Genomic DNA, 25,106 nt, shown 5'->3' with positions numbered 1-25,106 from the left:
GGTTTGCAAAGCATGCTCGGTGGATTGGCTACACAACAGGCATGGCCGGTGAGATGTCACTTGACACACTTGCGATGATATGCGCTTCTGTCACAGCATGTAGGATCTTTTCGTTTGTTTGTTTTCCTGCACCTTTTCCATCATCACTTCTTCCATGATCATGATGAGCGGCCATTTTGATTTTATGGTTGTGTTTATGACTGGATGGGAGGTTATTTTTTTTATGAAAAAAAACGGCAACAGTGCTTGTGTGTGTCAGTAGGAGGTATGTTGCATGGATGGATCATGAGGTCATAATGTCATGTTGGGAGTTTCTGTTAAAGTATGGTGGGGGCCTCTGGGTGGCACTTCTTATGTTTGATGTGTTAAGAGATTGATGCATGATGGGGCCATTTTCAAAGGGCAGTTTTTTTTTCTATTTGGAATGAGACTGCAGTGAAGAAGTGTGGTGTCATTCCTTCAAAACAGCTGTTTAATTTCAGATGTGCAAAATGGATGGTCAAAAAAAGAAAACAATAAAGGAATGTTTTGTTTACACACTTGCATCCGCCACTCCTGAAAAAAGAACACCAGATCTCATGGAAGTGCATTTTGTCGTGACATCTTTTTTTTATTTGATTTCTCAGCATGAGCTCGGGGTTTCAGTTGCAAATGGGATCAGAGATCAAACACACCTCGCTTTCACCATTTGCTCTGGCTCTTGGTTTTTGAATCACGCTTTTATTTTTGATTTAAACTCGCTACTAGAGCTCTTCTGCATGGTGTCTAATGTGCTGCACTCTTCTGTGTGTGTGTGTGTGTGTTTGTTTGTATGCCTGTGCGTGGGTGGATGTATGTTGTGTGGAATTAGAAACACGGAGGGCGGAGAGAGAATGATCATGTGATGAGAATGCATACGATAGCTGTCGGTCCCTCTCCTCTTCTTTTTTTCTTCATTGTTTCTCCTTCATCTCTTTCACTCTTTTTCACCAGGCCAGTCTGTCTGTTCGTCTCTCCCAGTTTGTGTGACCCCCATATGCTACTGCATTTCTTCTGTAACCCCCCCCCCCCCCCCCCCCCCCCCCCCCCATTTCTCTGTCCATTTCCCATAGCTGTGAGACAGTCAGGTAGCCTAGAATGAGATTAAGTTTGATTTCAGGGGATTATTTTGATTTCTTTGAATAAAATGAGGGCGTTAAAGATGGATAGCAATCCTCCCACAATCCCAACATTTTCTGTTTCCATTTGTTTTCTCCTTTATCAACAATCTGTGTTCGTGCGGGTTTGGGAGGTTCAGTTTGCTGTCAAATGGCTGATACCTGTAGCTGACTGTTGACACGTGACCTGTGACATCACTTCCTCTCCGCCTTCGGGTGGGGGTTGCTTTTCATTGCCTCGTTTTGTTTGTTTGATTTTTTTTAATTTTTTTTTTATTTTTTTGGTTCATCATTTCTTTCTTACATATATTTTCTCTATTTCCCTGATGATTTTTGTATGTTGTTGTTGTTGTCAGTCTCCACGGTAACTGCTCGCGTGTCCTCACGCCGTTTCCCAGGCAACGGTAAGTTGTGTACACATGGCATCATCTTTGAATGACCCCTCCCCCCCACCCCATCTGTCAAAAAAAATCCAAATAAAATGCACCCAACACCCAAATGAAGGACTCCTTGACTGGAGGGAGCTTGATTGATTGACAGACCCTGATTGGCTAATCCTGTGATTGATTGGGGAGGTGGTGAATGAAACGATTACGAGATTAGCCAGTGACCGCATGGCATTATAAAGGCCACTTGTATAACTGAATGTACTGCATCTATCTGCAAGTGCAACAACTATGACTACCACTTCTTATGCATTCATTCCAATCACCTCTCTAACTGCATTCAGCATTTAATTCAGAGCTGTATCCTGCATGGTTTACTCTCTTTTCTCGTCATCTGTATGACGCCATATAGAACTATGTCATCTCTCTGTGTCATGTGTCAGCCAATAGCTGCATTTCTGCACCTTAGTGGGACGGCATGCTGAAGCATGAACGCTCTGTTAGCTTAACCGGAGAGAGGAGAATAGTTGTCTGTTTCTCATGGAGTACTTGACTATCCCTCTCTGTACCACTCTGTAGGCTGCAGACAGTTGTAGAGGTATGGCTGTTCAGATTTAACATTCAAATTAAAGACATGTATGTTGAAGTGTGTTCTACATAAAACTGCTCCGTGAGCATATTAGCGTCACAGCCTATAAAAAAAAAAAGAAACGGCACAAAAAGCTGCCATGAAATGATATGTAGACCCAGAGAAAAGCAGACGTAGGAATCTGTCTCAGCTTTTCTTTGTTCTGATTTCCGTAAAGAGGTGTCTTTGTTTTACTTTTTGATCAGTTTGGTTCTGGATGGTGTGTGTTGGTTGTCGTGTGCTTCGAGGTCTCTCTGGTGTGCGACACTGATCTGGAATGCCTGGCAGTGTTTCACAACCATGGTTTGATTTGATTTATTTTGAGGAATGATATTTGCATCCCCCATCCTCTCTGTCTTTAGACTTCTCTCACTCTTTGTGTTTTTTTTGTTTGGTTTTTTTTTCATTTATTTATTTATTTCTCCATTCAACGTTTCTCCATTGTTGCTCATGTACGGTTAGATCCAAAGTAGGCAAACGGTCAGATGTGTCCTGTGCGTGTGTGTCGCATCGTGTCGTTTCTGTTTGCTCATTAGAAGATTTGCACATGTGGATGGATTGTTCACTCTCTGCCTCTCTCTCCTCCTCGTCATGTCTGTGTTTTTCTGTGTCTTTTCATGTGGACTGGCTCCTCCTCCTGCATCCCTCTATATTTCTGTCTTTTCTCTGTCGTTCCCTTTCCCTCCCCGTCCTCCTTTTTTCTGTATGACGTGTAATTGATTGGGAGGGCTGCCAAACTTTTTGGATTGGTTTCTTGCTGCATCTGATGCTTGCTGATTGGCTAGTTCTGCTCACCTCTGGTGATGTGATGCGCTCTTGATTGGCTGCGTGTAATTTGTGTATGAACTCTTTGATTGATGTTTTTTTTGCATTGTGTTCAACTGATGAATCTGCCGCTTAATTCACCTTCTTTTTCCCTCTTTTTTTTAAAGGTAGCAATATAATGGTCTTGGATTTCTTTTTGAATGCTTTTCTTCAATATTTGAGTTATTTTCTTTGTTCTGTGTGCCAACGGTTGCATTGTTTGTGTGCAAAACTGCCTGACTACTCACCAGAACCTTGTTTTAAATGTCTTTCTCCTTCAAAAGAAGCGCATGCATTAAATACCATCGTTGCTCATCAACAGAATTAACCTCTGTCATAAGTAAAAAAATAAATAAATAAAAAAAAAAAGTAAAGTATTTGAACTTTATTGACACCAAGTCAAGTGCAGCTTTTTATCAGAGCACACAACCAAAATGTTCAAAACATTTATTGGATTCTGCTAAATTCAGTGATTCCCACTGATGTGTTTGACTGAGAGTCTGATCGCTTCTTCTGGTGTGCAGGTGAATAATGCCACAGCCAGAGTGATGACGAACAAGAAGATGACCACGCCTTACTCTAACGGAGAGGGCCTCGCAACTCTGCCATATGGTAACAACCTTTAAAACTCTTCAAAGAGCCCATTGGACTGTTCGAGCTCTGACGGTATGGCTCTGGAAAATACGGCTTTAGTGTCGCCGTAAAACTGAATCAAGAATGCCGCACCGTTCTTAAATGTTTGAAACCCTTTAAATTCACAGTGTTCGAAGACACTCGCTCTTTTCATGGTTACTTTTCAATATTCTCCTGTAATTTTACTTTTCTACAAAATCGGATGATCGAAGTTAATTGAACCTTAAAAAAAAAAAAAAAATCCTTTGTCATATTTATTTGTCTTCTGATGTCTCACACCAGATGGTTAACAGTTTCTCAATAACAGGATTTTTTTTTTTTTAGCTTTAGCAACAAGCCAGATTGCGTTCAGCAGACAACTTTCTGTCTAACGGAGCAAATAAAAAAACGTCTTTGTAGAGGAACAACAAGGAGGCCGCTGTACAGCTGCTAACAGGAATACAGTCACTGATTGCTATCAGTTTAAAGGAATCTGTAAACCGAAGTCATGGCTATAATAATGATGTTCACTCCTGTGTGAAGATAAAGACTGACAGAGAGTTTTAGGTTTTCATTAAGGATCATCAGTAACACTTTAAATTAATGTCACAGCATTCACTATTAACTATTACTTTATTAGCATGCTACTTACTAGCATACTGGCTGCTTTATTAGTCATTGGTAAGTGCTTATTAGCTTGTTATGAGCATAGACGTTAGCTTAAAGCACCTTGTTGTTGAACATTAACTTTGCTCATAATAAGCCAAGCATATAAAGATCATTATTAACAACTTATAAGCAGCCAGTAGGTTACTAATTAGCATGCTATTAAACAACTAGTTAGTGATGAGTAGTGACAATAATTTAAAGTTTTCAACCTCAGCTAATTTAAAAAATAAAGACTATAATTATGATTTCACTAATATTGGTTTGAATACTGAATCGTCTATAGATTATCTCTGCAGATGAATGGTTAAAGAACTTTGTACCAGCGGAGCCTAGTGGTTAACATTTACACCCCATGTGCAGAGGCTGCAGTACGCTCTGAGGTAACGGGTTCAAGTCCGTCCTCGACATTTGCTGCTCTTCAGGAAGTTCAAAACCAGACTTAAATAAAAGCAAAAATCAATTTCAAAATTTTAAAAATATGAAAAGTTTGTTTGATTGTTTTCTTTGAGTTCTCTATAAAATCATTTATAAGCCTCATTTGACTTTTGTCTTTGACTGTAGCTGGTTGGAAGTTGAGTCCCATGGTTGGCGCCATGTACAGTCCTGAACTCTACACAGGTATGACAATAAGGATTAGATTACTATTCAAGACATAACTCATACTGTAATGTCAAGTGTACTGAAGAAGGTGTTCTCTCTCTCTCTCCCTCTCTCTCTCCCTCAGTACCGGGGTTTCCGTACCCAGCGGCAGCAGCAGCAGCTGCTGCTTCGACCGCTGCCACCTTCCGAGGTGCTCACCTTCGGGGTCGGGCCCGGCCCGTCTACAGCGCGGTCAGGGCAGCTGTGCCACAACAGGCCATCCCCACCTACCCAGGGTAAACACACACACCAACACCTACACAGACAATCAGTGAGGTAGTATTAATGATAGCGACTACACTCTAATGCATGTTTCACTTGGTTAAAAATAGAACCTCATTATTGTGCTTGCCGTGTGTTTAATATAATTTTAATGAAATATTGACAGTGGTAGTTTGCTGAGCTGAAATACCATTTCCTTGTATCATAAAATCATAATGAAATTATTCTCAGATGTGTTAAGAGACATTAGTCTCTTCGCTCGCAGTAACAATAGTATCACTCTGAAGTCAGAGCAGTTGTATACAAAGAGGTGGTATTTTGTCTTGCATGTTGCACGGTGTGTAATAATCTCACCCTTCTTTCTCTTCTCTCTTTCACGATCTGTTGGCACCATTTTCTCACATCTTTCTCCCTCCATTGTCACTCTTTTCTGTTGTTTCCCACAATGCCCACATGGTGGCGCATCACACCATCCTTTTGTTCTGTTGTGCCTCTACTTTCCACCACCGCTTCTCTGGACTCTCTTCTTCTCCTTTCATCCTTTCATCCTTCCTTCCTCGCCACTCTCTCTCTTTCTCCCTCCCTCTCTCTCTCTCTCTCTCTCTCTCTCTCTCTCTCTCTCTCTCAGCGTGATGGCCTATCAGGATGGCTTTTACGGTGCGGCTGATCTCTATGTAAGTATACCGTCTCTCTTCCACTGCCTCACTCTTCACCTACGTTTCCCCCCTCTTGCCTGTGGGTTGACAAGTGTGAAACGGCACAGACCAAACTCAAAGAGATGTGCACTTCTGAGTGCTTTGATTCATCACTTTATCCTAACTTATTGTTCTTTGAAATACAAACTCAGCACTTTGTTCAGTGTAGAATCATCATGTAGAATGTCATTTTAATTGGTCCACACAAATAAAATAAAAAGATCACACACACACACACACACACACACACTTCCACTTTCAATGTCTTCATTCACGAGTTCACTCCTCTCGGGTTTGTCTCTGTGCATTTGTGAGTTAGTTTGTACCAATGTGATTTTGAGCGTGTGTGGGTCTGTGTGTGTGCGCGCGCATGTGTGACAAGGTTGACAATAGCTGTTTCTGTTCTCTCTGTAGACTAGTGTTTCAGGACATTAGTGGCAGATTGCCCCAGGTAGGGTTTACACACTCTATTTGAGAGCCAGTGTGCATCCTCCTCGTCTCCAATGACTGCGTGCTGCTAGACATTATTTACCATCTGAGACTGAAATGCCTTCTCTGTCTACTTCTACTAACTCACTGGATTCTGACATGGGCGGAGTTGCGGAAGGGGGAGAACAACAAACAAGCTAGACCTGAACCAGGAAGAATATACGACAGTTTGAAGGCAGGGTAGATAAGGTTAGCATAGATGCAGAGTCAAAGGTCAGTAGCTGAAAGGTTTCTTCTGCACAAGGGTTGTCATCATATCAGAATTCTAAACTTTGATACTAAACTCTAAAAATCAAACAATTTTGATACCACAGCAACGTCGTTTTTAACCATCAAAGAATGCATTAAACTACTGCTCACTGTCGTCATTGCATAAATACGTTCGCAACATTTTGGTACCAAATTCAATGCATCTGTAAAAGATTGTAAAAGTTTCTTTAACACAGAAAAGGACTCGAGAAAAAAACGGCGCTATTTGTCTACCTGGAAATATGAGTGGACCACAGCTGCTCTCTTTGCTCTCTGCAGCTTTAGATTAAAACATGACTGAAGATCTGTCTTTTGTTCCGAGATCATTAAAGAAGCTGAGATTGTTTCGTTTTAAGCAAGCAGCGACCTCTGGTGTTGTAAAAGGATCCTTATTTAGGCTCTTAGCTGACATGACTGGCAGGAGGGTGTGATGTAACAGTTTGTCAAGAAGCTTAAAAGCTGCCTCAGCTCCAGCTTTCAGCCTGTCGTTAGTGAGTATAAAGTTCGGCTGAGACTGCATTTCCAGCATGGCGGCTGCTGCTGATGAGCCTCCAGCGCCCCCTGCAGGAACAGAAGGCTGATATTCACTCGGGCTTCGTTATATTTACAGTCTCTGGTTTTAAGACACATGGTATCAAAACAGTATCAAAGTATCTGAGATTTTCACAACCTTCATCTGTATTTTTCCTTTTTTTTCTCCATGTTAAATACAAGAGAGAGTTTATCCCTGCAGAAAAGTTCCTGGAGGGAAGATGCATTTAAACTAATGAACCTTTAACTTTATTATTTGGCATTTTAATTCATAGATTTATTGTAAAAATGAGACAAGATGGTAAAGGAATTCTCACAAACTGTTAGAAGTGAAGTGAAAAGCGGATGTTATCAAAGTTGTCATTTCTAAACATAAATTCAGCGTAGGGGTTTTTATGTAGGGTACAAACTTTCAAATCTGGCGAATCAATAATGTATAACTTTTCAACAAGCTGCATTGTTGTTCTAGAAACGCATCCAAACAGGATATGAACTAAACAAGCTGTGGATAAATACACTTGGACTTGTCCAGTAGTCAGAGGGATGTAGGACAGGCTCAGTCAGCAGAGTATTCAGACCCCTTCCAGGAATCTCCCGATCTGTTTCACCTGTGGCATGCTAACTGAATCAATGTCGGCATGCAGACATACTTACAAGGCTGACTCCTCCCCCAGTTCCTCCTCCACCCCTCTCCCTCCTCTCCTCCAGCTTTAAAGCCCTTTCCTATTTATCATTCTTTATTTCACGTCTTCTCTCTCTGTTCGTTTCCTCCAAGGTCAACTATTGAAACCTTCCTGCTTGTAAATCACCTCAAAGTCTCTCTCTCTCTCTCTCTCTCTCTCTCTCTCTCTCTCTTTTTTCATCCCCTTCTTCTGTCCTTTTGATTTCACTCGTAGTGCTCGCTCTGTCTCTCTTCCCTCTTTTTTCGACACCTCTTCTCTCTGTCTTTTTCCTCCCTCTGTTTTTACCTCTTCATCACCCCTTCCTCCCTCCTCTTCCCTGCTCCCCCTCCAGCCTTCCTCCCATAGCAGCCACTGTGTGGTCCTGAATGTGGGGACTTGGTCTTGACTGATCCTTTAGGGTAGAATGCAGCGGTGTGTGTTTTTGTTATGTTTTTGTTTTGTTTTTTTCATAGGGATGTTTGGCCTAATATTCTTGGACGTTCTGAGTTTGGGAAAGCATGCCGTGTCTGTCAGTGATTGGTCGCTGGCCATGTGAGCGTGGTGTGTGTGTGTGCTCTCTTTAATCCCAATGGCTGACTGTCTTTTTACACTTGTAGTTTTTTTTTGTGACTGTTCATCAGCTGTTCATCCAAACATAAATAATGACATAATCATCCTGCCACCCCTTCCCCTTTCTTTAACTGTGTGTTTTTGGGAGGGGAACAGGGGTGGGGCATAGTAATGGGTTTGAACTCTCTTCCTCCATGTCCAACACACAGAAAAAGAGAACGGACTTTAAAGGTGCACATGATGAAAGATGTACTTTCCATGTTGGTCATGGAGGGAGAGACTCTCAGAGCCCGAGCTACATCCTCGTGAATGCTGTACTGCACCAGATTAGCCAGTTGTGCCGACTGTCTGCTTGTTAATCTTTCGCTGTCTCAGCAGTTTTTTTCTCACAATGTAACCCATTAGATTCACCACTAGTCTGTTAGAGTGCATACCAAATATGGCAAACCTCTAACAAGCATTTACACTTGTTTCTGTTTCTTCTCACCTCTACCTCCATCACATGCTACCCTCTACCCCCTCGCCATCCTCCATCTTTAATCACAGGGGGGCTATGCAGCATATCGTTACGCCCAGCCGGCAGCAGTAGCGACTCCTGCAGCAGCAGCGGCTGCAGCAGCAGCTTACAGTGACAGGTGAGTGCTCTGTCCAGCTCGTCTTCTAACACCTGCAGCATCCTTGACATGATAGCTGCTTGCTCACATGAAGTGTGCTGGGGGTTTAATTTCAAGTCAATTCACAATCACATTAAAGATATAATTTAGTGAGTTTACATTTAATCAAGACTGGTAAGGAAAAGACGTCGAAGAGGGTTTAGGTGAAGGAAAAAGACGAAGCAACAGAGATCTGGGACATAGGGTTGTGGAAATCCATACCATCTTTAATTTTTTTTAATGAGCAATAGTGGCTCAAAGCTCTGAAGCTTCAAAAAAAAAATCAGATTTTCAGTCATATTTTTAACCACAAGCAGATTAAAGTGCCCAGTTCTAATTGGCAATGTTTTGATGCAATTTAGACAAAAACTGTAGGCAGGAGTTCTAATTGGTGGTGATTAAAAAAAGTACACAGAATTGGCAAAATAAGACAGCGAAGATATGTTAAGACGGAACAAACAATTTCTCACCCTCTTTTAGTGAAGAATTTAGTATCCAGGAGATAAATTTTCAGTTTAGAAAGTGAACTGGATTTAACTAAGGTTAAGTGGTTTGAATGAGGAAAGGCTAAAAATAGTTACGAGTTTCATTTCCAGATGAATCATGGACGAGGAAGGCAATAAGTGAATACATGTAAACAGTCAGCAGCTTTCATTACAGTCCCATTGTACCATGAAGTAAATGTCCCCTTTAGTTTTGTTATTAGAAAATGTGTGATTTCATTTTGGATGTTTTGACTGTTTTCTGACAGCTACGGGAGAGTTTACACGACAGACCCTTACCACGCTGCACTGGCCCCAGCTGCCTACGGTGTAGGAGCCATGGTGAGTACCTGAAGCCGCTGTACAATATTATGTGCAACACATTGTCACCTATGTCCCTGTAGGAATGAGAAAATATCAGGGCCCGACTGGGATGAGATTTTTCGGGCCGATATCGATATTGGGAAGAGAGACAAAAATCTGATACTGATTTATCAAACGATATCTTTCTTTGATCTATGCTTGATCAGTAGTGTTATATTTATTTATTTATATCTATCTATAGGTACGTAGCTTTATAAATAGTTTATTTTTACTTCACTATGAGTGCATCTATTAACTGTTCAGAGAGGAAGCTCTTCTGTTAAAATTCAGTTTAGTTTTGAATTTGGGGCAATGAAATAAAAATAGAGCTAATAGAGCCTTTGGTATAACATTTCTAGACAAGTGTTCAATGAAAAATGTCATCAAGGAAAGGTTTAATTCACTAAATGTCTGTTCTTTGCTGTTCCACAGGCGACGCTGTACAGGGGAGGCTACAGTAGGTTTGCCCCTTACTAAAGACACTACATTTCCCAGGAGCTCCTCTCTTCCATTGATTTACTCTGAAAGAGCTCCCTCTGTTGTCGTGGAGGTGGACTGCACCCAGTTTTAAAGTGTGGAGTCGACCGCAACAAAGATATTTCAGATCCCCCCCCTGAGCAGTCCCACATTTTCTTATATACGCTACTACAGAAATAGAGGAATGCTGTATTAAAGACTGACGGACGGCCTTAAAACAAAAAAAAGAAGGAAAAAAAAAAGACTTAAAAAGGCCACCCTCCCTATTGCACGGCTGTATTATAGTCCCCTTCTTCTTATTCCCTCGGCACTCAGCAGCACAAGACTCGGGATGGAGCCCACATGTTCTTCCAAAGGCTGTGTGTGGAAAGCTGACATTTAAATAGCTGTCGAGCATGTTTGAGACGGAGCCAAGAGCTGAGAGGGAAAAGAGCAATCAAAGCCTCCTCAAAAACACCAGAGCTGTAGGAAGCAGGAAGATGCACGAAAAAGAGCACCTAAAAACATTTTAAAGCCGAACGACGAGTCTCTAAAATGATTTTTAAAAACAACAACAACAACAACAACAACCCACGTGGATTTGGTCGTTCCTCCTCAGAGTGTGGGCAGATAGAAAAGTGAGAGGAGGTCCATTCTTGCTGGGTTCTGGTAGACGGGGGACTGAACATGGCGGCTCAGAGAGACGAGGTGACGGTTTATAACGCTACAGAAGTCCCGTCTGAAAGCTGAAGGGAGGAGGATTATTAGAGCTGCTCCTTACCTCAAGTTTTCTTAGTATGTGGAAATGACGAACCTTTAAACTTAAAATTGTTATGATATGCAAAGAAATTAGTTTAGAGAAATGTTACCAAATTATTATTATTGTAATTATTCTCATTATTATTCTTACAAAACTATGATTTAGTTGAGCTCAGCAGCTACTGCTGTCATGTAGATCCAACAGTGAAACTGGGGCTTAAAATGGGAGAATGAACATGTATATTAGGAACATGTTTCACCTTTCGACTAAACGACACAACTGTAGTCTCATGTGACTCTTCCCGTGCACAGGATTTAACTGCACTGCGTGTGAACACTACAGAAAGTTCAACACTACACCTTCAACATGTTCTTCTTCTTGAAAGGATTTTTTAGCTTTTAGATTAAACAAAATCCTCCGCCCACAAAACCTCCCAGGTTCAAGTACGTGTTGATCCTTCAACGTAGAGATTAATTGTTTGGATTTTCCCCTCAGACTACATCTTTTTTTTTTTTTCTTTCTTTCTTTTTTTTCGGAGCAGTGTCCAACATCGAAAGAGTCTTCCTGAAACATACTTTAGTTGGTGATTGTGTTTTCCAGCAGCTATTACTGAGCAAGAGAGAGATTCTGTCCGTGAGTGAATAGAAAATATTTAAATGCAAAACACCTTACTATTGTGCATATTTCTTTACCTTTGTATTCTTTATTTCCAAAATTATGGCTTTTTTTTGTTTGTTTGTTTTGGCTTTTGTTTTGTTCCAAAGATTTGTAGAAAGCACATTTTTTCTGCCGTATGTATAAATATATTCTCTTTGTTATTGATGTTCTCATAATCCTTGATAATCCTATTGCTGTCTTTATTTACTTATATTCATCCTTTATTCGTTTTTTTTTTTTATCTGAATCCTTTCCTGGTTAGAGTTTGTTGTTTTTTTCTGGTTTTTTTTAGCTTGAGCTCAAGTTGGTTGCATACCTGAGAAGTGGCAGACTAAAGGTTTGCTTGTAACACTACCAAACGTTGATCCCTTTAGTGAAATATATTCAGGCATTTCTTGCTTTATTTGTTTTCGTTTAGTTTGTTATACACTTTAGCATGACGTATGGTTATCTCTTTAAAATATACGACGTTTAGCGGGAAACAGAATCTTTCTGTGATTTATATTTTGACTGAGACATTTGGAATAAATGAACATAGGTCTGTAGCACTTTGGTTCAACCAAACATGCTCCTTTTCGGTGTTTTTCTTTTTTAAGTTTTTCTATTTATTTCTCCAAACATTTCAAAGCTTTGCCAGCGTTTTTTGCTCCAGGTTTGTTTGAAGATATCACGTAAAATGTCTCACAGTGTTATCTCTCATACATAGGAAGATTATATTCCAACATGTTGAAAAACTTTGTCTTTGTGGGATTTGATCTATATTGTGCGTTTAATGCGTTTTATTTTTGTTTGTTTTTTTTGCCGTAAATAATTTCAAAGCTACCGTTTTGTTTTTCATTTCTTACACTTGGAAAAACATACAGGTCATAACACGTTTTTTTTAATGTTTGCTGCTGTTGACATTTTTCATTATAGATTTCCAAGTTTACATTAGAACGTGCTTAGGACAAGAAAGGGGAAGAAAAAAAAAAAAGGAAAACTAGCCAAAGATGCTAACTTGTAGTCCCCAGCACGTTCTGGCTCCCAACTTGAGAAATGCTACACAAAATTGGACTTACAAAGCCACTGAAGGCATGGACAAACCAGCATGAGTGATACTTGTCAAGTAATATATATATATATATATTCAAAAAAAAAAAAAAAAAGAAAACAATTTGCATGAATCTTGTGTCTATCATATTTTGACTCCTTAGCAGCCGAGCCCGGTTGCGTTGTTCTTTACCGCTAACACTCTGGAGAATGTCAGGCAGCTAGCAATTTGACGCTAGCTAGCACAACAAAGAGCACAGTGCTGTTTGACAAAAAGACCTGCTGACAAACAAAATAGTTGCCACACAAAGGAATCGTGGCGGCTTTATTTTCCTGTCGTAGTCTTCTTGCCCATGTATTATAGTCAGCTATGTGGCCATTCTTCATAGTTGCTATATGGTTTGTTAACAACCAGTCCTCTCCTTATCTCATGTCTATATCCTTTTGACTGCCATTATGTTTTCTTTTGTTATTGAATGTCCATATAAAATGTTTTATATAAAAATGTTTTGTTGTGATCAAGCTTTCAGATTCTGTTCTTTATGTAGTCTATTCATTTAGTAGCCTAACCTGCTCTTCGGTAGTTTCTCACATTAAACTGCACACCGTGATTGTCAGAATGTGAGTGCTAATTTTAAAATAGTGATCAAAGCTCAAACAGCGAATTTCTCTGATCACTAAAAATGGAAGAAACACAGCACATAGTAATCTTAAATCCCGAGAACTGCTAGCAAACAATTAGCTTAACCACAAAGTTATTAAATTAAATCTTACTTTTTAGTCTTCAACAACAGATATATTAGCATTTTAATTATTTTAACAATGTTGGACTTTAACTGCTCACTTCATTTAAATGATTGGTTGAGAACAGGAAGTCTAGCGTTAGCATATTGTGTGTTTTTTGCAGTGTTTTATCGAAGACCAACTATAACATTGCATAGATTCAAATATTTAAACAACTGGTGGAACTTAGATGGTTTTGCAAACTGTTCACATTATAAAAGGTATTGTCTAACGATTCACTGTCTGCTGTGCTAGTGTCTCTGGTAGGCTACATGTTGGGTTAGTGTTTTGAGCTAGATGCTAACATGCTCACAATAAGTTATAATGTTGCAGCATTAATGTTGCTGATCTTCTGTGCGTTAGCGTGCTAACATAGCATGGAATAATGATTAAACTCACAGTATAAATCTTGATAATATGGATATTAATCAGTATAAGTATTCTTCATAAATCAGATTCATGTATAATTTATTAACTTGCATAGTTTACTGAAGGACAACAATGTTTCTTTTTTGGGGAAAATATTTATTGACACAACCAACTGTAACTCCAATTCCTATTGACAATGTACTCTAAATTGTTCATAAAAATAAAAATATTTATATCATTGACAGCTGTACATTCAAAAGTAGTTGCTCCAAAGAGGGGGAAGGGGATGGAGTGGAAAAGGCAGGAGAGAGGTCAAAGGTTCAGTTGTGAAATGCAGCAGTAGCAGCTTACAACAGATTTAGGCTTGTTCACTGTCTCTCAAAAGTGCACAAGCCGAGTGCAAAGTACAGGGAGGAAAGTTAGAATTATTGCTCGTAGCAAGGGGACCTCAGTGAAGCATATATGAATTAATCACTTTAATATATCTGCCAATTATTCCTTAGTGTGTTTTAGCTTTAATATCAGTGTTTTTGAAGGAGAACGGGGCGAGTCAGGAGAAGTGGGCGAAGGAAAATCAGTCCAGGGATGTATTTTGATTTTGTAAAATACATGAGGTTTCTAGACAATTCCATATTTCGCCAGGTCACTGAGCTCCATGTCGCCGAAGGCCTCCCATGGGCAAACGACTGTGATGTCTGTGCCCAGACCCTCCATGCCGGGAATGTCGTCTCCAAATCTAAAAAAACAGGTAGAAGGATTGATTAACTTTCTGTGAATGTTTGGTTTTGGTTTTTAAACTTCAAGGTGGAATATATCAGATCTTTTAGGCTCCCAAGGTAAGAAAGAAAAAAACAAAATATGATAGAGTAAACTACATTAGGCTACATGTCCCTAATATATGAACTTTAAATTTAGGTACCAATTCTATCATACAAGATTGGACCTATTCAGCCTTTCATACTTTCAGATACAACAGCATGAGATATAAATCAGTTGAACAGCTTTGAAACATGACTTAAGTCACAACTACATGATAACTTTTTCAAGAGATTAGAAGCCTAAAACTTTGGAGCTCTAATTAAATCTCGTCAGTTTATTTACTTTTTGGAGTTGAGTAAAACATTGTGCAGGCTAACAGATAAAGTGACCAAAGTGCTGACTCTGCTCTTCTCTTACCCCTTCTGGCCTGGTTTGGGGGCCTTGCTCTTGAAGGTACGAGCAGTCCTCTGCTTGAACTTGGGAGGAGCCTTCTTGTCGGCGGGAGTTGCAACAGCTGCGTCTGCCATCTTTTATTTACTGAAAGAAAAAGACAATTTCAGTCAATTAGTTACTCTATATGTAAGACCCTCTTCCTCCTCCCCTACTAAGCCCCTCTGCCCCCCTTAGATGATATAAGGTGCTAAGTGAGGTGAACGCTCGCTCCTATAGAGCCTGTTACACAAACAGCTTTGTCTATTTTTACACCTTGGCTTTAAAGATTACTCCTGGCCACATCAAGCATCTTGAGTCCAGGATGTTACTAAGTTCACCTAATTCCATGTTGAGTCTGACGCTAACGTGTATTTACTGTATGTTGTGGACAATAAACCAGGATGAACATGTTGACCTGAACAGGTGATTTTAAAATCTGCTTTCATCTGCTTTGACTCTGACCTCAATTATGTTTGTGAGAAAGCTCAGCAATGACCTGGACTTCACCAGAATGATCTTTGAGCTCACTCTTTTAATCTTTGAACGTGCACATTGATACACTTTCATTAAATCCCTAATCAGGTCCAAGTTAACCTGTAGGATTTAATACTTCACACCTTGCCTGATTTTTTTTTTACTCTCCAAACTAGTAACAGAGCGTTCATAAATAAGCAGACAGAACTAGAAATTCAAATATCATTAATTAGCAGGTTTTGATTTTCTGTGTGAGAAACGTTTAAGAAGTATGCAAGATTCTTTGGACTGAATGATTGGTTTCAGACAAAAGACGGCAGACAAACTTTATGATAGAACAAATAAGTGAGCTTCATTGAAACAATCATTTATTGATTTAAGTTTGTTCTTTTTTGTCTGTTTTTAACTCAGACTCGTTCAGATCTCTTGAATAATTGATGCCTTTTTCTTGAACTTTTTAAAGCAGAAAATACTTTTCAACACTGTTTGCTCTTTTCTGGTCTTTTAAATGTTTACGATGCTGCATGCACATTTATCCTGCAGGAGAATAAAGACTAACATGACAAATGTATTTATCTATTTTTTAACATGCATGTAATAATTTGCCTCCAAAAACACAAATGGAAAAATTCCCATGCATTAAAAATGACACCAATCCAAGTTAATTCCTCCTCTGCACCAAAAGACTTCACATTGTATTTAATTTACGTTTCTTCTGACACAGAACTTCAATGGACTTCATGCAATTTCTTTTTTTCTCATCTTTTTAAATTGCAAAATATATCTTCGACAGAAAGAAAATCTGAAAGACTTCTGGAGAGTCAAAGCCGAAATTAAAGAGCCAACCATTATAAGTTAAAACAATTGTTTCTCTTGAATACTTCAAACAATACTGAAGTGTTTTACATTTATGATGAAGTCAAATAGAGAGAAACTGCAAACTGCAGCAACAACAACAATGCAGAAATCAAAGACATGTTCAGGTGCATTTTAAGATTTGACTCCCTTTATACAATATGACTCTCTTTTACAGACATTTCATGTCCAAGTTGAAATGGTACAAATAATGTTTCCAAAAGATCCTATCTGTGATATGCAACTAGTTTCTGCCTGCTGTCTTGACTGCACGTTCCTAACACTAACATTAATCCTTGCTGCGCTGTTTGAAAGTGAGCCAAAGTTGGCAGTCAAGTAACATTCAGAGTTTGCTCTTACCTGTCTCAGTGGTTCAGTTGGATGCTGGAAGAAGTCTCTCTGGTAAGTTTGTGTATCTCCCCTCTGTCCTGGGTATCTTATATACTCCACCCAGCAAATCCCACTGACGTGCTCATCCATAACTTTCTGTCCTTTTTGACGCCAGCTGTGTAATAAGCCGCTCTGCTAGATTAGGAGGGGGCTCAGGAGTGGACCCTATGTCATGACATGTGAAGCTGTTTACTTAATGATGCTGATGAGAAAAATGACGTCTGAAGAGCTAAACAGGACTAAACCATGCAAGCTCATTTTGGATGTGATTCTGAATACAAACACTTCTCAAAGGGTGCATTCAAATAGTATATTAGGATTTTTACAAGAGTCGAGTTTATTCATAGCGACTCAAAGTGCTTCACACACAACATCAAAAGACACACAGGGAGACAGAAACATTGCAATTTAAAAATCAATCAAACAAAACATTCACGATCACAGAGATAAAATCAATAAAAAAACAAGATCCAAAAGAAATTCACTAGATTAAGTGATAATAAGACCTAAAAATGCAGCTTATACAAAAACCTTACAATGACAGAAGTGACAATAACCAAACATGTTTGTGTATTTTTGTTCTGGACCATTAAAGTCAAGTTCAAGTCCAGTCCAGTTGTCTTTCATGTTATTTTAACCACAGAGTGAGACAACATTAGAAATGTGATGCTACACAAGACAATTGCACATTAAAAATGAAGATGTAGGAATATGAGATGAAATACAATAGCAAAATAAATAAATAAAAATAATAATAATAATAAATAATAAAAGAAAAGATATGCCAACAACTTAGAGTGATTAAAGCAGGTAAAGAGACGATTGAAATTGATTAAAGCAGGTAAAGAGACGATTTAAAGTGACGATGGCAGAGGTCGTTTTTTACCATCACCAGCTGCTCTACATATGTACCTAAGAAGTGCAGCCAGAATATGCGATATACATTTATTATTGATTATTAAAAACAATAATGTGACAAAAAAATCTGTGTGAGTTTCTCTCTCTTTCATTCACAAATCATATCTCTTAATGTGCTGTTTAAAATAAGGCCAAACTGCTAGTAAGGTGGGAAAGTGTCTTTGATCACATTTTCTTTATCTGATAACTTGAACAGAGAAGATCAATGTGAGAGAGCAGAAAGAGTATACTGCAAATCTAATTGTCTAATTACTAGTCCCCCCAAAAAAACTCACTATGCTTTCAAGACACTGAAAGCAAAAAGTCTTTTACTGCATACATTAGCATGTTTGAATAGCAGCTGACGCACCAAGCTGAACTTGATTGATACCTTTCTTGTAATCAGACATGGATGGAATTTCAAGAAGCTTAACATTCACGTTTTACTTTCTGCATTTACAGATATTTTAACTCCTTTTTTATCGAAGCTTTCTTTCTTTTGCTTTAATATCTTAAAATAAGTCGTTTCTCTGGACGTGTCTGCTGAATCTGGATATATCTTAAGATATTTGTGACAAGAAATGAGACAAATACACGAGGTAAAATTTGAGTTTAGGTCGTCATCTCCCATGTACGTCACGATAACCATTCACACTGTATGGTTGCAGCTGTCGGTGTCTCGTGTTGTTCCTCTGCAGCCTGAGTCCATGCCATGAGGCTGAAGCTTAAAGGCTGAATAGTTAAGCGTTCTGTCTTTGCCTATAAGTGATTCATCACCTGTGATGCAGCTCAGGTCGTTGCTGCTCTTACATCACATATCCATATCCTCGTGTAGGCTAAGTCAGGGCACATGTTTGTGTACAAACAAGCTGCCAGCTTGGCCACATCTTTATGTTTTATTTTCATTTTCACAAATTCTGTAAATGTGTGTTTCCTAGTTTCTTAACTGACCTAAAGGTACAAAAGCGTTTAGTGTGAATGGTTACTGTCCCTGAAGGACAAAAACAAAAAGGTGTTTTTATATTTTTGCAGGACTTTGGTCTTCAATCTGTAGAAAAGACCACATATACAGACTATGTAAACCTTTATAGGGAAAGGATTTTTGTTTCTAAGTCACCATTAAGGGTTTTACAAACACATCAAGCATTTCAGGTATAACTTTGAGAGATGTCTGCTCAACTTTTTCATGCTAAAGTAGAGTCATTCTTTCAGATGATAGATTGAGAGGGGCCGAGTGATGAGAAAAGGGTTAAAGATTCTGTTTCTATTGAAATCATTTTGTACATGGATAAAAAGTGTGTCAGCATGAAACTTGGATTGAAAAGTCCGAGACCCTGAGATGATTAGGATTGAACAATATATGACCACGTACAGCCGCCACATCGGCCTCATGAAGATCAATGATATTTAAATAAAGAGCAATATCAGTACATTTACAATAGACAGCTGCAGACATGAGGGGTGTGTGTGTGTGTGTGTGTGTGTGTGTGTGTGTTTATTCAAGCTATTGCATGTATTTATGCACATTTTCCATCTTCTTGCTCTCCTGCATCAGACGGCGTCTTTGTCTTGTTCTCTGTACTGTAGAGACTTTTTATTACTGTTTATTTGCTTTACACTCGAAGTTACTTTTTATCTTAATATTTGTGTGGAAAACTCAAGAGGACAGTTAAATGTAGTAAAACTGTCCGATGTGCCAGAGCAATACAAGTTTCTCTAACATCGAACGAGGAGAAGAGTTTTAAACGTTTGTGTTTCAGTTTGATGCTAATTACAGTCTCTAACGCCTGCCAATTAAAGACACTTTCTCTCAACAGGTTATCTAAATATACCTTCTGTTTGTACCTGCTGTCTCTCGTCTATTCCTGGCTGAGCTGGTACTGAACGGGCAGAGCCGAGTTGGCACCAGAAGGACAGATGAGTGGACACCTGAGGGGATTAACAGCTCGCAGGGATATAAAAGGGGGAGAGTCGACCACAGAGAGAAAAATCCCACAGCAGAGGAGTAAGAGAGACTCATCAGACGGCATCGGGAAACACTCGAGGAAAGGTAAGAAGGAACCTGACTTTTCTTTCTCAGCCGAGCGGCAGGCACAGGGCGGTTTGCTGCTCTTATAACATGCAGCATCTTAGCTAGAAGAGATGGACTCACAGAACCAAGACTTCACAGTTTCATGTGAAAGGAGCTGAAATGACTCCTTTGCACCGAGTAAGGACGGCTGTCCTCTTCATCGAGTCTTCAGGTCTTTTCACTTGGATGGATGTGGATGCATCAAGTCGATTATGTAGCAGTGGTTGCACTTTTATCTATAATTGCTTGATGCATTGAGCCCTCTGTTTTATGCCGGGTTGTTGATATGCTTGTTGAAAAGGTAGTGTAGAGATTGGTGTGTTGGCTCACACAGAGGGGAGTAGTTCTCTGATATGTTCTAAAATAAAGGCACTTAATTTGTGATGCAGCACGGCTGTGAGAAGTGCTGTGCCTTTAATGTACGACGGCATTTAAAGGAGTAATGCCATTGTAAAAAACATAGAGATTTGAAGATAAGAAAATGAGCTCATTTAAATACAAATCAGCTGTGCTGCAATGATCAAGACATGAATCAATACTAAATACTGTTTTCATTCAAATCAGTGTCAAACACCTCAGTGTGAATAAAGGGACTCACTCTTTTGTTCTTCTTTTGTTATAGTAACTCATCCAAATGGCAGACGTCGCAACTCCCGCTGAGAAGAAGGCCCCGCCCAAGTTCAAGCAGAGGGCAATGCGCACCTTCAAGAGCAAGGCACCCAAGCCTGGACAGAAGGGGTGAGTCTGATTAAACATTGCACACACACAAATTGACACAAGCCATGTTTTTATTTTTCAGTTTGTAAATCGTGTTTTTATTCCTGCTTTCAGAATGGGAGATGACATCCCCGGCATGGAGGGTCTGGGCACAGACATCACAGTGATCTGCCCCTGGGAGGCCTTCGGAGACATGGAGCTCAGCGACCTGGCGAAATATGGAATTGTTTAACCCTCCTTTCCTTTCCTTTCCTTTCCTTTCCTTTCCTTTCCTCTCCTCTCCTCTCCTCTCCTCTCCTTTCCTTTCCTTTCCTCTCCTCTCCTTTCCTTTCCTCTCCTCTCCTTTCCTTTCCTCTCCTCTCCTTTCCTTTCCTCTCCTCTCCTTTCCTCTCCTCTCCTTTCCTTTCCTTTCCTCTCCTTTCCTTTCCTTTCCTTTCCTTTCCTTTCCTTTCCTTTCCTTTCCTTTCCCCTCCTTTCCTCTCCTTTCCTTTCTTTCCCTTTCCCCTCCTTTCCTCTCCTTTCCTTTGCCTTCTACCATTATCCGACTCCAGCTGTAGACTCAACAGCTGAAAATGTTGTTCTGTGATCTATAGAGGAGGCAGCTCTTGATGATTCAGAGTTTTGACCTGGACAAAGAAGAATCCAGCACTCGCTCTTGTCTCATGCACTTTATTTACCATGTCCAGCGATTTGCCATTTTGCCCTTTTGTACTTTTCCACAGAGGGGAGAAAAGAAATTCACAATTTGAAACATGGAAGTATGGATTACACTCAGTTTTGTCCTCGTCTTCTTCTACCTCTTCTCCTCAAAGCTGCCGATCCGACATGCACAGATGTGTATTTTGTGTATCAGAGAGAGTAAAATATATTTTTATGACAAAGTCGATCATCTTATTCTCTCTATTGTGTCAGAAGAGATCAACAAATACATCAACTCAATAAATCTTATATTTTCCAAAGAGCATCTGACTGTGTGTGCTTACTGTTACTGACAACGCTTGCTACACTTTGTAAAGAAAAAAAGGTTTAAACATTTAGTTCAGGCAGCAAACGCCACAAACCAAACGATAAAGACATGCACGCTGTTTGTCCTTCTCACCTCCTGGATCCCTGAAATACAGAAAACACTAAGAACTCACTTAATCCATCACTGGTGCTGCTGTGGCTTTCTTTCTGTCATTTATTTACTGAAATTACTAAAATAAATCTGGCGTCAAGGGCAGAATGGGTATATCTGAAGCTGCTGTTGTCATGGCAACCGAGACTGCTTTATACTGCAGAGGCTATAAGTCTCTTTTTTTCCCCAGTAAAGTGAACGGATTAATGCAGGGAAAAACAGAGTGAATGTCAACACACGCACCGCAAGAAAAGGTTAAAATAAATCCACAGTTTCATCACTGAGATCAGTTTTCACATGACCTTTAAAAAACAAAGAAACGATCAATAATTAAGTTAAAAAATACATACGCTCACCACTGTAGTGTCATAATGCTGCTGACGTAAAGCAAATCTTTCCCCAACAACAAAGATCTGTGTAAGTTATTGAAACATGTTTTCTCTACTTTTTTTCACAGTTGAATACATTTTGAGTGCTCTAACATTAAAATGCACTTGACGGTCCTTTTTAAGCAGCAGCAGCAGCTCAGCAACACAGAGAAAAAAAAAAAAAAAAAAAAAAAACAGGTCAGAAAGATAAGAATATGCACTAAATCTTTGTTCTGACGCGTCGGTGGGACTCCTGACTCTGAGGCTCGACGTGCTCGCAGCCTAATCAGCCTGTAAGAGGATTGGGACTCGCCCATGTGGGTCAGTGCAGACGGTCACAGAACGAGAGTTTTATTAGCTAAGATTATCCAGCTAACACTGACCTTTACTGCTTTTTAAGGACAACACATGCACCCATGTGTTGGCTTTTTATAGCGCCGACTCAGCTAGCATTTCACAGTAAACAACTTTGAATAGTGGTGCACTGATGTTGATGTTAAAGATTAGACAACTACAAATATTGATTCATGCTAATGTGCATAGTGCAGAGATGACGTCACTGCATGTTGCTTTATGTAATAATATCCTCAAATGCAGAAAAAATATGATCATTATATTCCAATAGCTGCAAGCGGCTGTCCTTTTGTTCCTTTTGTTAAACTTTCATGTTCAAGTGTTGGCTTCAGACTCTGCTTTCAATTCAATGACAAAACGCCGGTTTCGTGAAAATCCGATTCCCTTTTAATTTTAAACAGACAGTCAGTGTGAGGAGAAGTTGAGCAGGAGTCTGGGAGGGTTAATTGCACATGTTGTGAGACCTTTACATGCTGAGGCTTTGTCAAATCCTTGCAGAGTTAAAGGTTGTGTAACCGCTGAAGACTGACTAACAGTGACAGTTTTAATCTGGTCACAATCTGAATACCAGTAATCTTTGCAGCTCTTGTTTACCTGCATTACATCACTGAAGTCACCAGGAAACCGAGTTCAACTCTCTCTCTCTCTTTGACTGTAACAACAGACGTCAAAGACACCTAATGCTGCTTTGTGTCTTCAATAAAGACGTGTGGTGAGTTTCATATAAGAACCAAAATCAAGAGGCCTTTGTTTGGACACTTAACCTGCGGTCTTTAACATCTGTTGTCACCGTGACAACCACTGACGCAGTCGGCTGAAAGCACTCAGTTATAACAGGGTCACTCTTTACATCATAGCACCTGCTGTAATATTTCTCTTACTCAGTTATCTTTTAAGAAGTGTGCAGAGTATATTTCCAAAGAGATGTCCACACAAAGCTAATTTGTCCTGAATAGTTTGTGTTTCTATGGCGACACTCAAAAATCTGTTAGTGAATCCAACTCCAAAGGTTTATCTGTGACTGCTGATTTGTTAATGGTCACAGATTATGAAGCACTGCCCACACTTTGCTACACGCACAATCTACGAATTTGCTCCCAGGCCTTTTTTTGTCTGAGCTGATCCTCAGAGTGGCTCATTGTACTGTATTTCAGAAGAAGAAGAAACTTTATTGATACGACGAGGGCAAATCAAATTCTGTGTTTTCTAATGTACCTACACACTTTGATGATGAGGTCCTTGCATGCCAGGTTGGCCTTTAGTGTACAGTGATCCTCTCTTTCTTTCTCATCACAAAGAAGAGACGATGGATTGAGAGCAAATGCCTTCAATCTCAAAAGTTTATCTTAAATAATTGTCATAGTAACATATCCTTGAGCGTTTCAACCAAAGTCTGAGAGATTGTTTCATCTTTAATCATTATTTTACACGAAAAAGGTCTAATTTTTTTTTCTGTGGTCGCATAAAAAAAAGAAAGAAAGAAAAAATCCAACAATTTACACCATGCTAACTGTTTTATCCTAAAAAAAAAAAAAGAACTATCACCGCAATATTTTTGGAATAAAAACATCAGTAGGCCTCTGTAATATTCTGAGATTCTGCGTGTGCGTCTGTAATATTCGCTGTCGCTTTCTCTTGTTTGCAGCACAAACTATATGAGCCTGTAATTTGGAGCTAAACTGTATCATCTTCCAGCTCGTCAAACACTAAACACTCGCCCATAAAGAGTCGGACATTTCCAAAGACAGCGTTTGTTTTTTCATTTTTTATTTCAGTTCTTCCTCCCTCTCCATTTTCTGACCGTTCCCCGGCCTGCCTTTGTGTCAGGAATGCAATAAACGCCGTCTTTACTGCAAAGCATATGTGTCGGCTCTGTTATAACATAAAGATCTTAAAGTGCTGGTTGGTGTCTTTGAGAATGCAGCGAGACAAAGAAAGTCTTACAGCTGGCTGCGAATTAAATCCTAAAGGAGACGTTTACGCAGGAGACGGTATTTTAAACGGTTATATTCAGATTCTAGTCTGAGGTGGCTGAACGTTGTAGTTTTTCTGTCATAATTAACATTAGTTATGAATTGGTGCAGTACAAACAGAGACTGACACGCAGGAAAGAAGTCGGACCCAAATCCGTGCAGTTATCCGCCCGCCCAGAGGACCACAGCCATCACTTTGGTCCCCCCCCCCAAAAAAAAATAATAATAAAAACAATTCTGATTATTTTTTCTAATCTAACTAATTTCTTTTAATTTTTCTTGTATTTTTTCTTTTTTGTCTGTGACAAATTTTGGTTTTTACAGTTATAATGCGTGCGACACAACATTTTGAGCCACTGCTTTGGTTTGTGTTTGTGAACCCTCAGGGTCCCCTACTGGTCTGGGGCCCCAGGCAGTTGCAGGCCATGCCTTTTGACAGTAGCGGCTCTGGCCACCAGGCTACCATCGCCCCAAGGTGCTAAGCTTTCTGAAAAACACTTCAAATGTTTTAATTCAGCTTAATGTTGGTGTAAATAAAAATATTTAGATGATAATCTTCCACATTCTTCTTGACACTTTGTCTCTTTCCTTTCCCTTAAATAAACCAATAAAGCATCATGAACAGTTCTTTGAGTAAACTTTGAATCTATGAAACACTTTTTAGTGGGCTGTAATCTTAAACCGTCCCCTGTAAAGTTCTGGGAAACCCGAGGGACAGATTAAGTGTTATTCTCACCTGAGCAGAGATGCATGCTCGTGTTTCAGGCGTCACAGCTCAGACATCTGTTTATGCATTTCACACAACTCCTAAGGCAATGACGTGAGGTGTTGCCCTACTTTGCAGTATTAGTGCTT

General features: G+C 39.6%; 2 protein-coding genes across 4 annotated transcripts in view; one reads left to right on the top strand and one right to left on the bottom strand.

Moving 5' to 3' along the window:
* rbfox2 (RNA binding fox-1 homolog 2) overlaps positions 1–13,210 on the top strand; it is a 35,847-nt gene extending 22,637 nt beyond the window's left edge. For 2 of the 3 annotated variants that reach the window (XM_079338121.1, XM_079338123.1), the window contains 9 exons: positions 1,493–1,540; positions 2,102–2,120; positions 3,479–3,566; positions 4,797–4,853; positions 4,960–5,110; positions 5,725–5,770; positions 8,839–8,927; positions 9,697–9,769; positions 10,223–13,210. In XM_079338121.1, coding sequence (XP_079194247.1) covers positions 1,493–1,540; positions 2,102–2,120; positions 3,479–3,566; positions 4,797–4,853; positions 4,960–5,110; positions 5,725–5,770; positions 8,839–8,927; positions 9,697–9,769; positions 10,223–10,267 — 616 coding nt within the window. In that variant the 3' untranslated portion in view covers positions 10,268–13,210. Of the gene's footprint in view, positions 1–1,492; positions 1,541–2,101; positions 2,121–3,478; positions 3,567–4,796; positions 4,854–4,959; positions 5,111–5,724; positions 5,771–6,205; positions 6,243–8,838; positions 8,928–9,696; positions 9,770–10,222 lie in introns of those variants that run through there. The other variant, XM_079338122.1, reaches the window with a different exon arrangement.
* A 1,164-nt stretch (positions 13,211–14,374) lies between these two features.
* LOC306820302 (retinal cone rhodopsin-sensitive cGMP 3',5'-cyclic phosphodiesterase subunit gamma-like) lies at positions 14,375–16,807 on the bottom strand. The gene is made up of 3 exons (XM_079338124.1): positions 16,725–16,807; positions 15,021–15,140; positions 14,375–14,580 (listed from the first exon to the last, which is right to left on the bottom strand). The coding sequence occupies exons 2-3, from the start codon at positions 15,128–15,130 to the stop codon at positions 14,463–14,465; spliced, it is 228 nt and encodes a 75-aa protein (XP_079194250.1). The 5' UTR covers positions 15,131–15,140; positions 16,725–16,807; the 3' UTR covers positions 14,375–14,462.
* Positions 16,808–25,106: the final 8,299 nt, after the last annotated feature.

This window comes from Symphodus melops, assembly GCF_947650265.1.
Source record: "Symphodus melops genome assembly, chromosome: 2".
Taxonomy (NCBI): Eukaryota; Metazoa; Chordata; class Actinopteri; order Labriformes; family Labridae; genus Symphodus; species Symphodus melops.
This window is presented reverse-complemented; position numbering and strand designations above follow the sequence as displayed.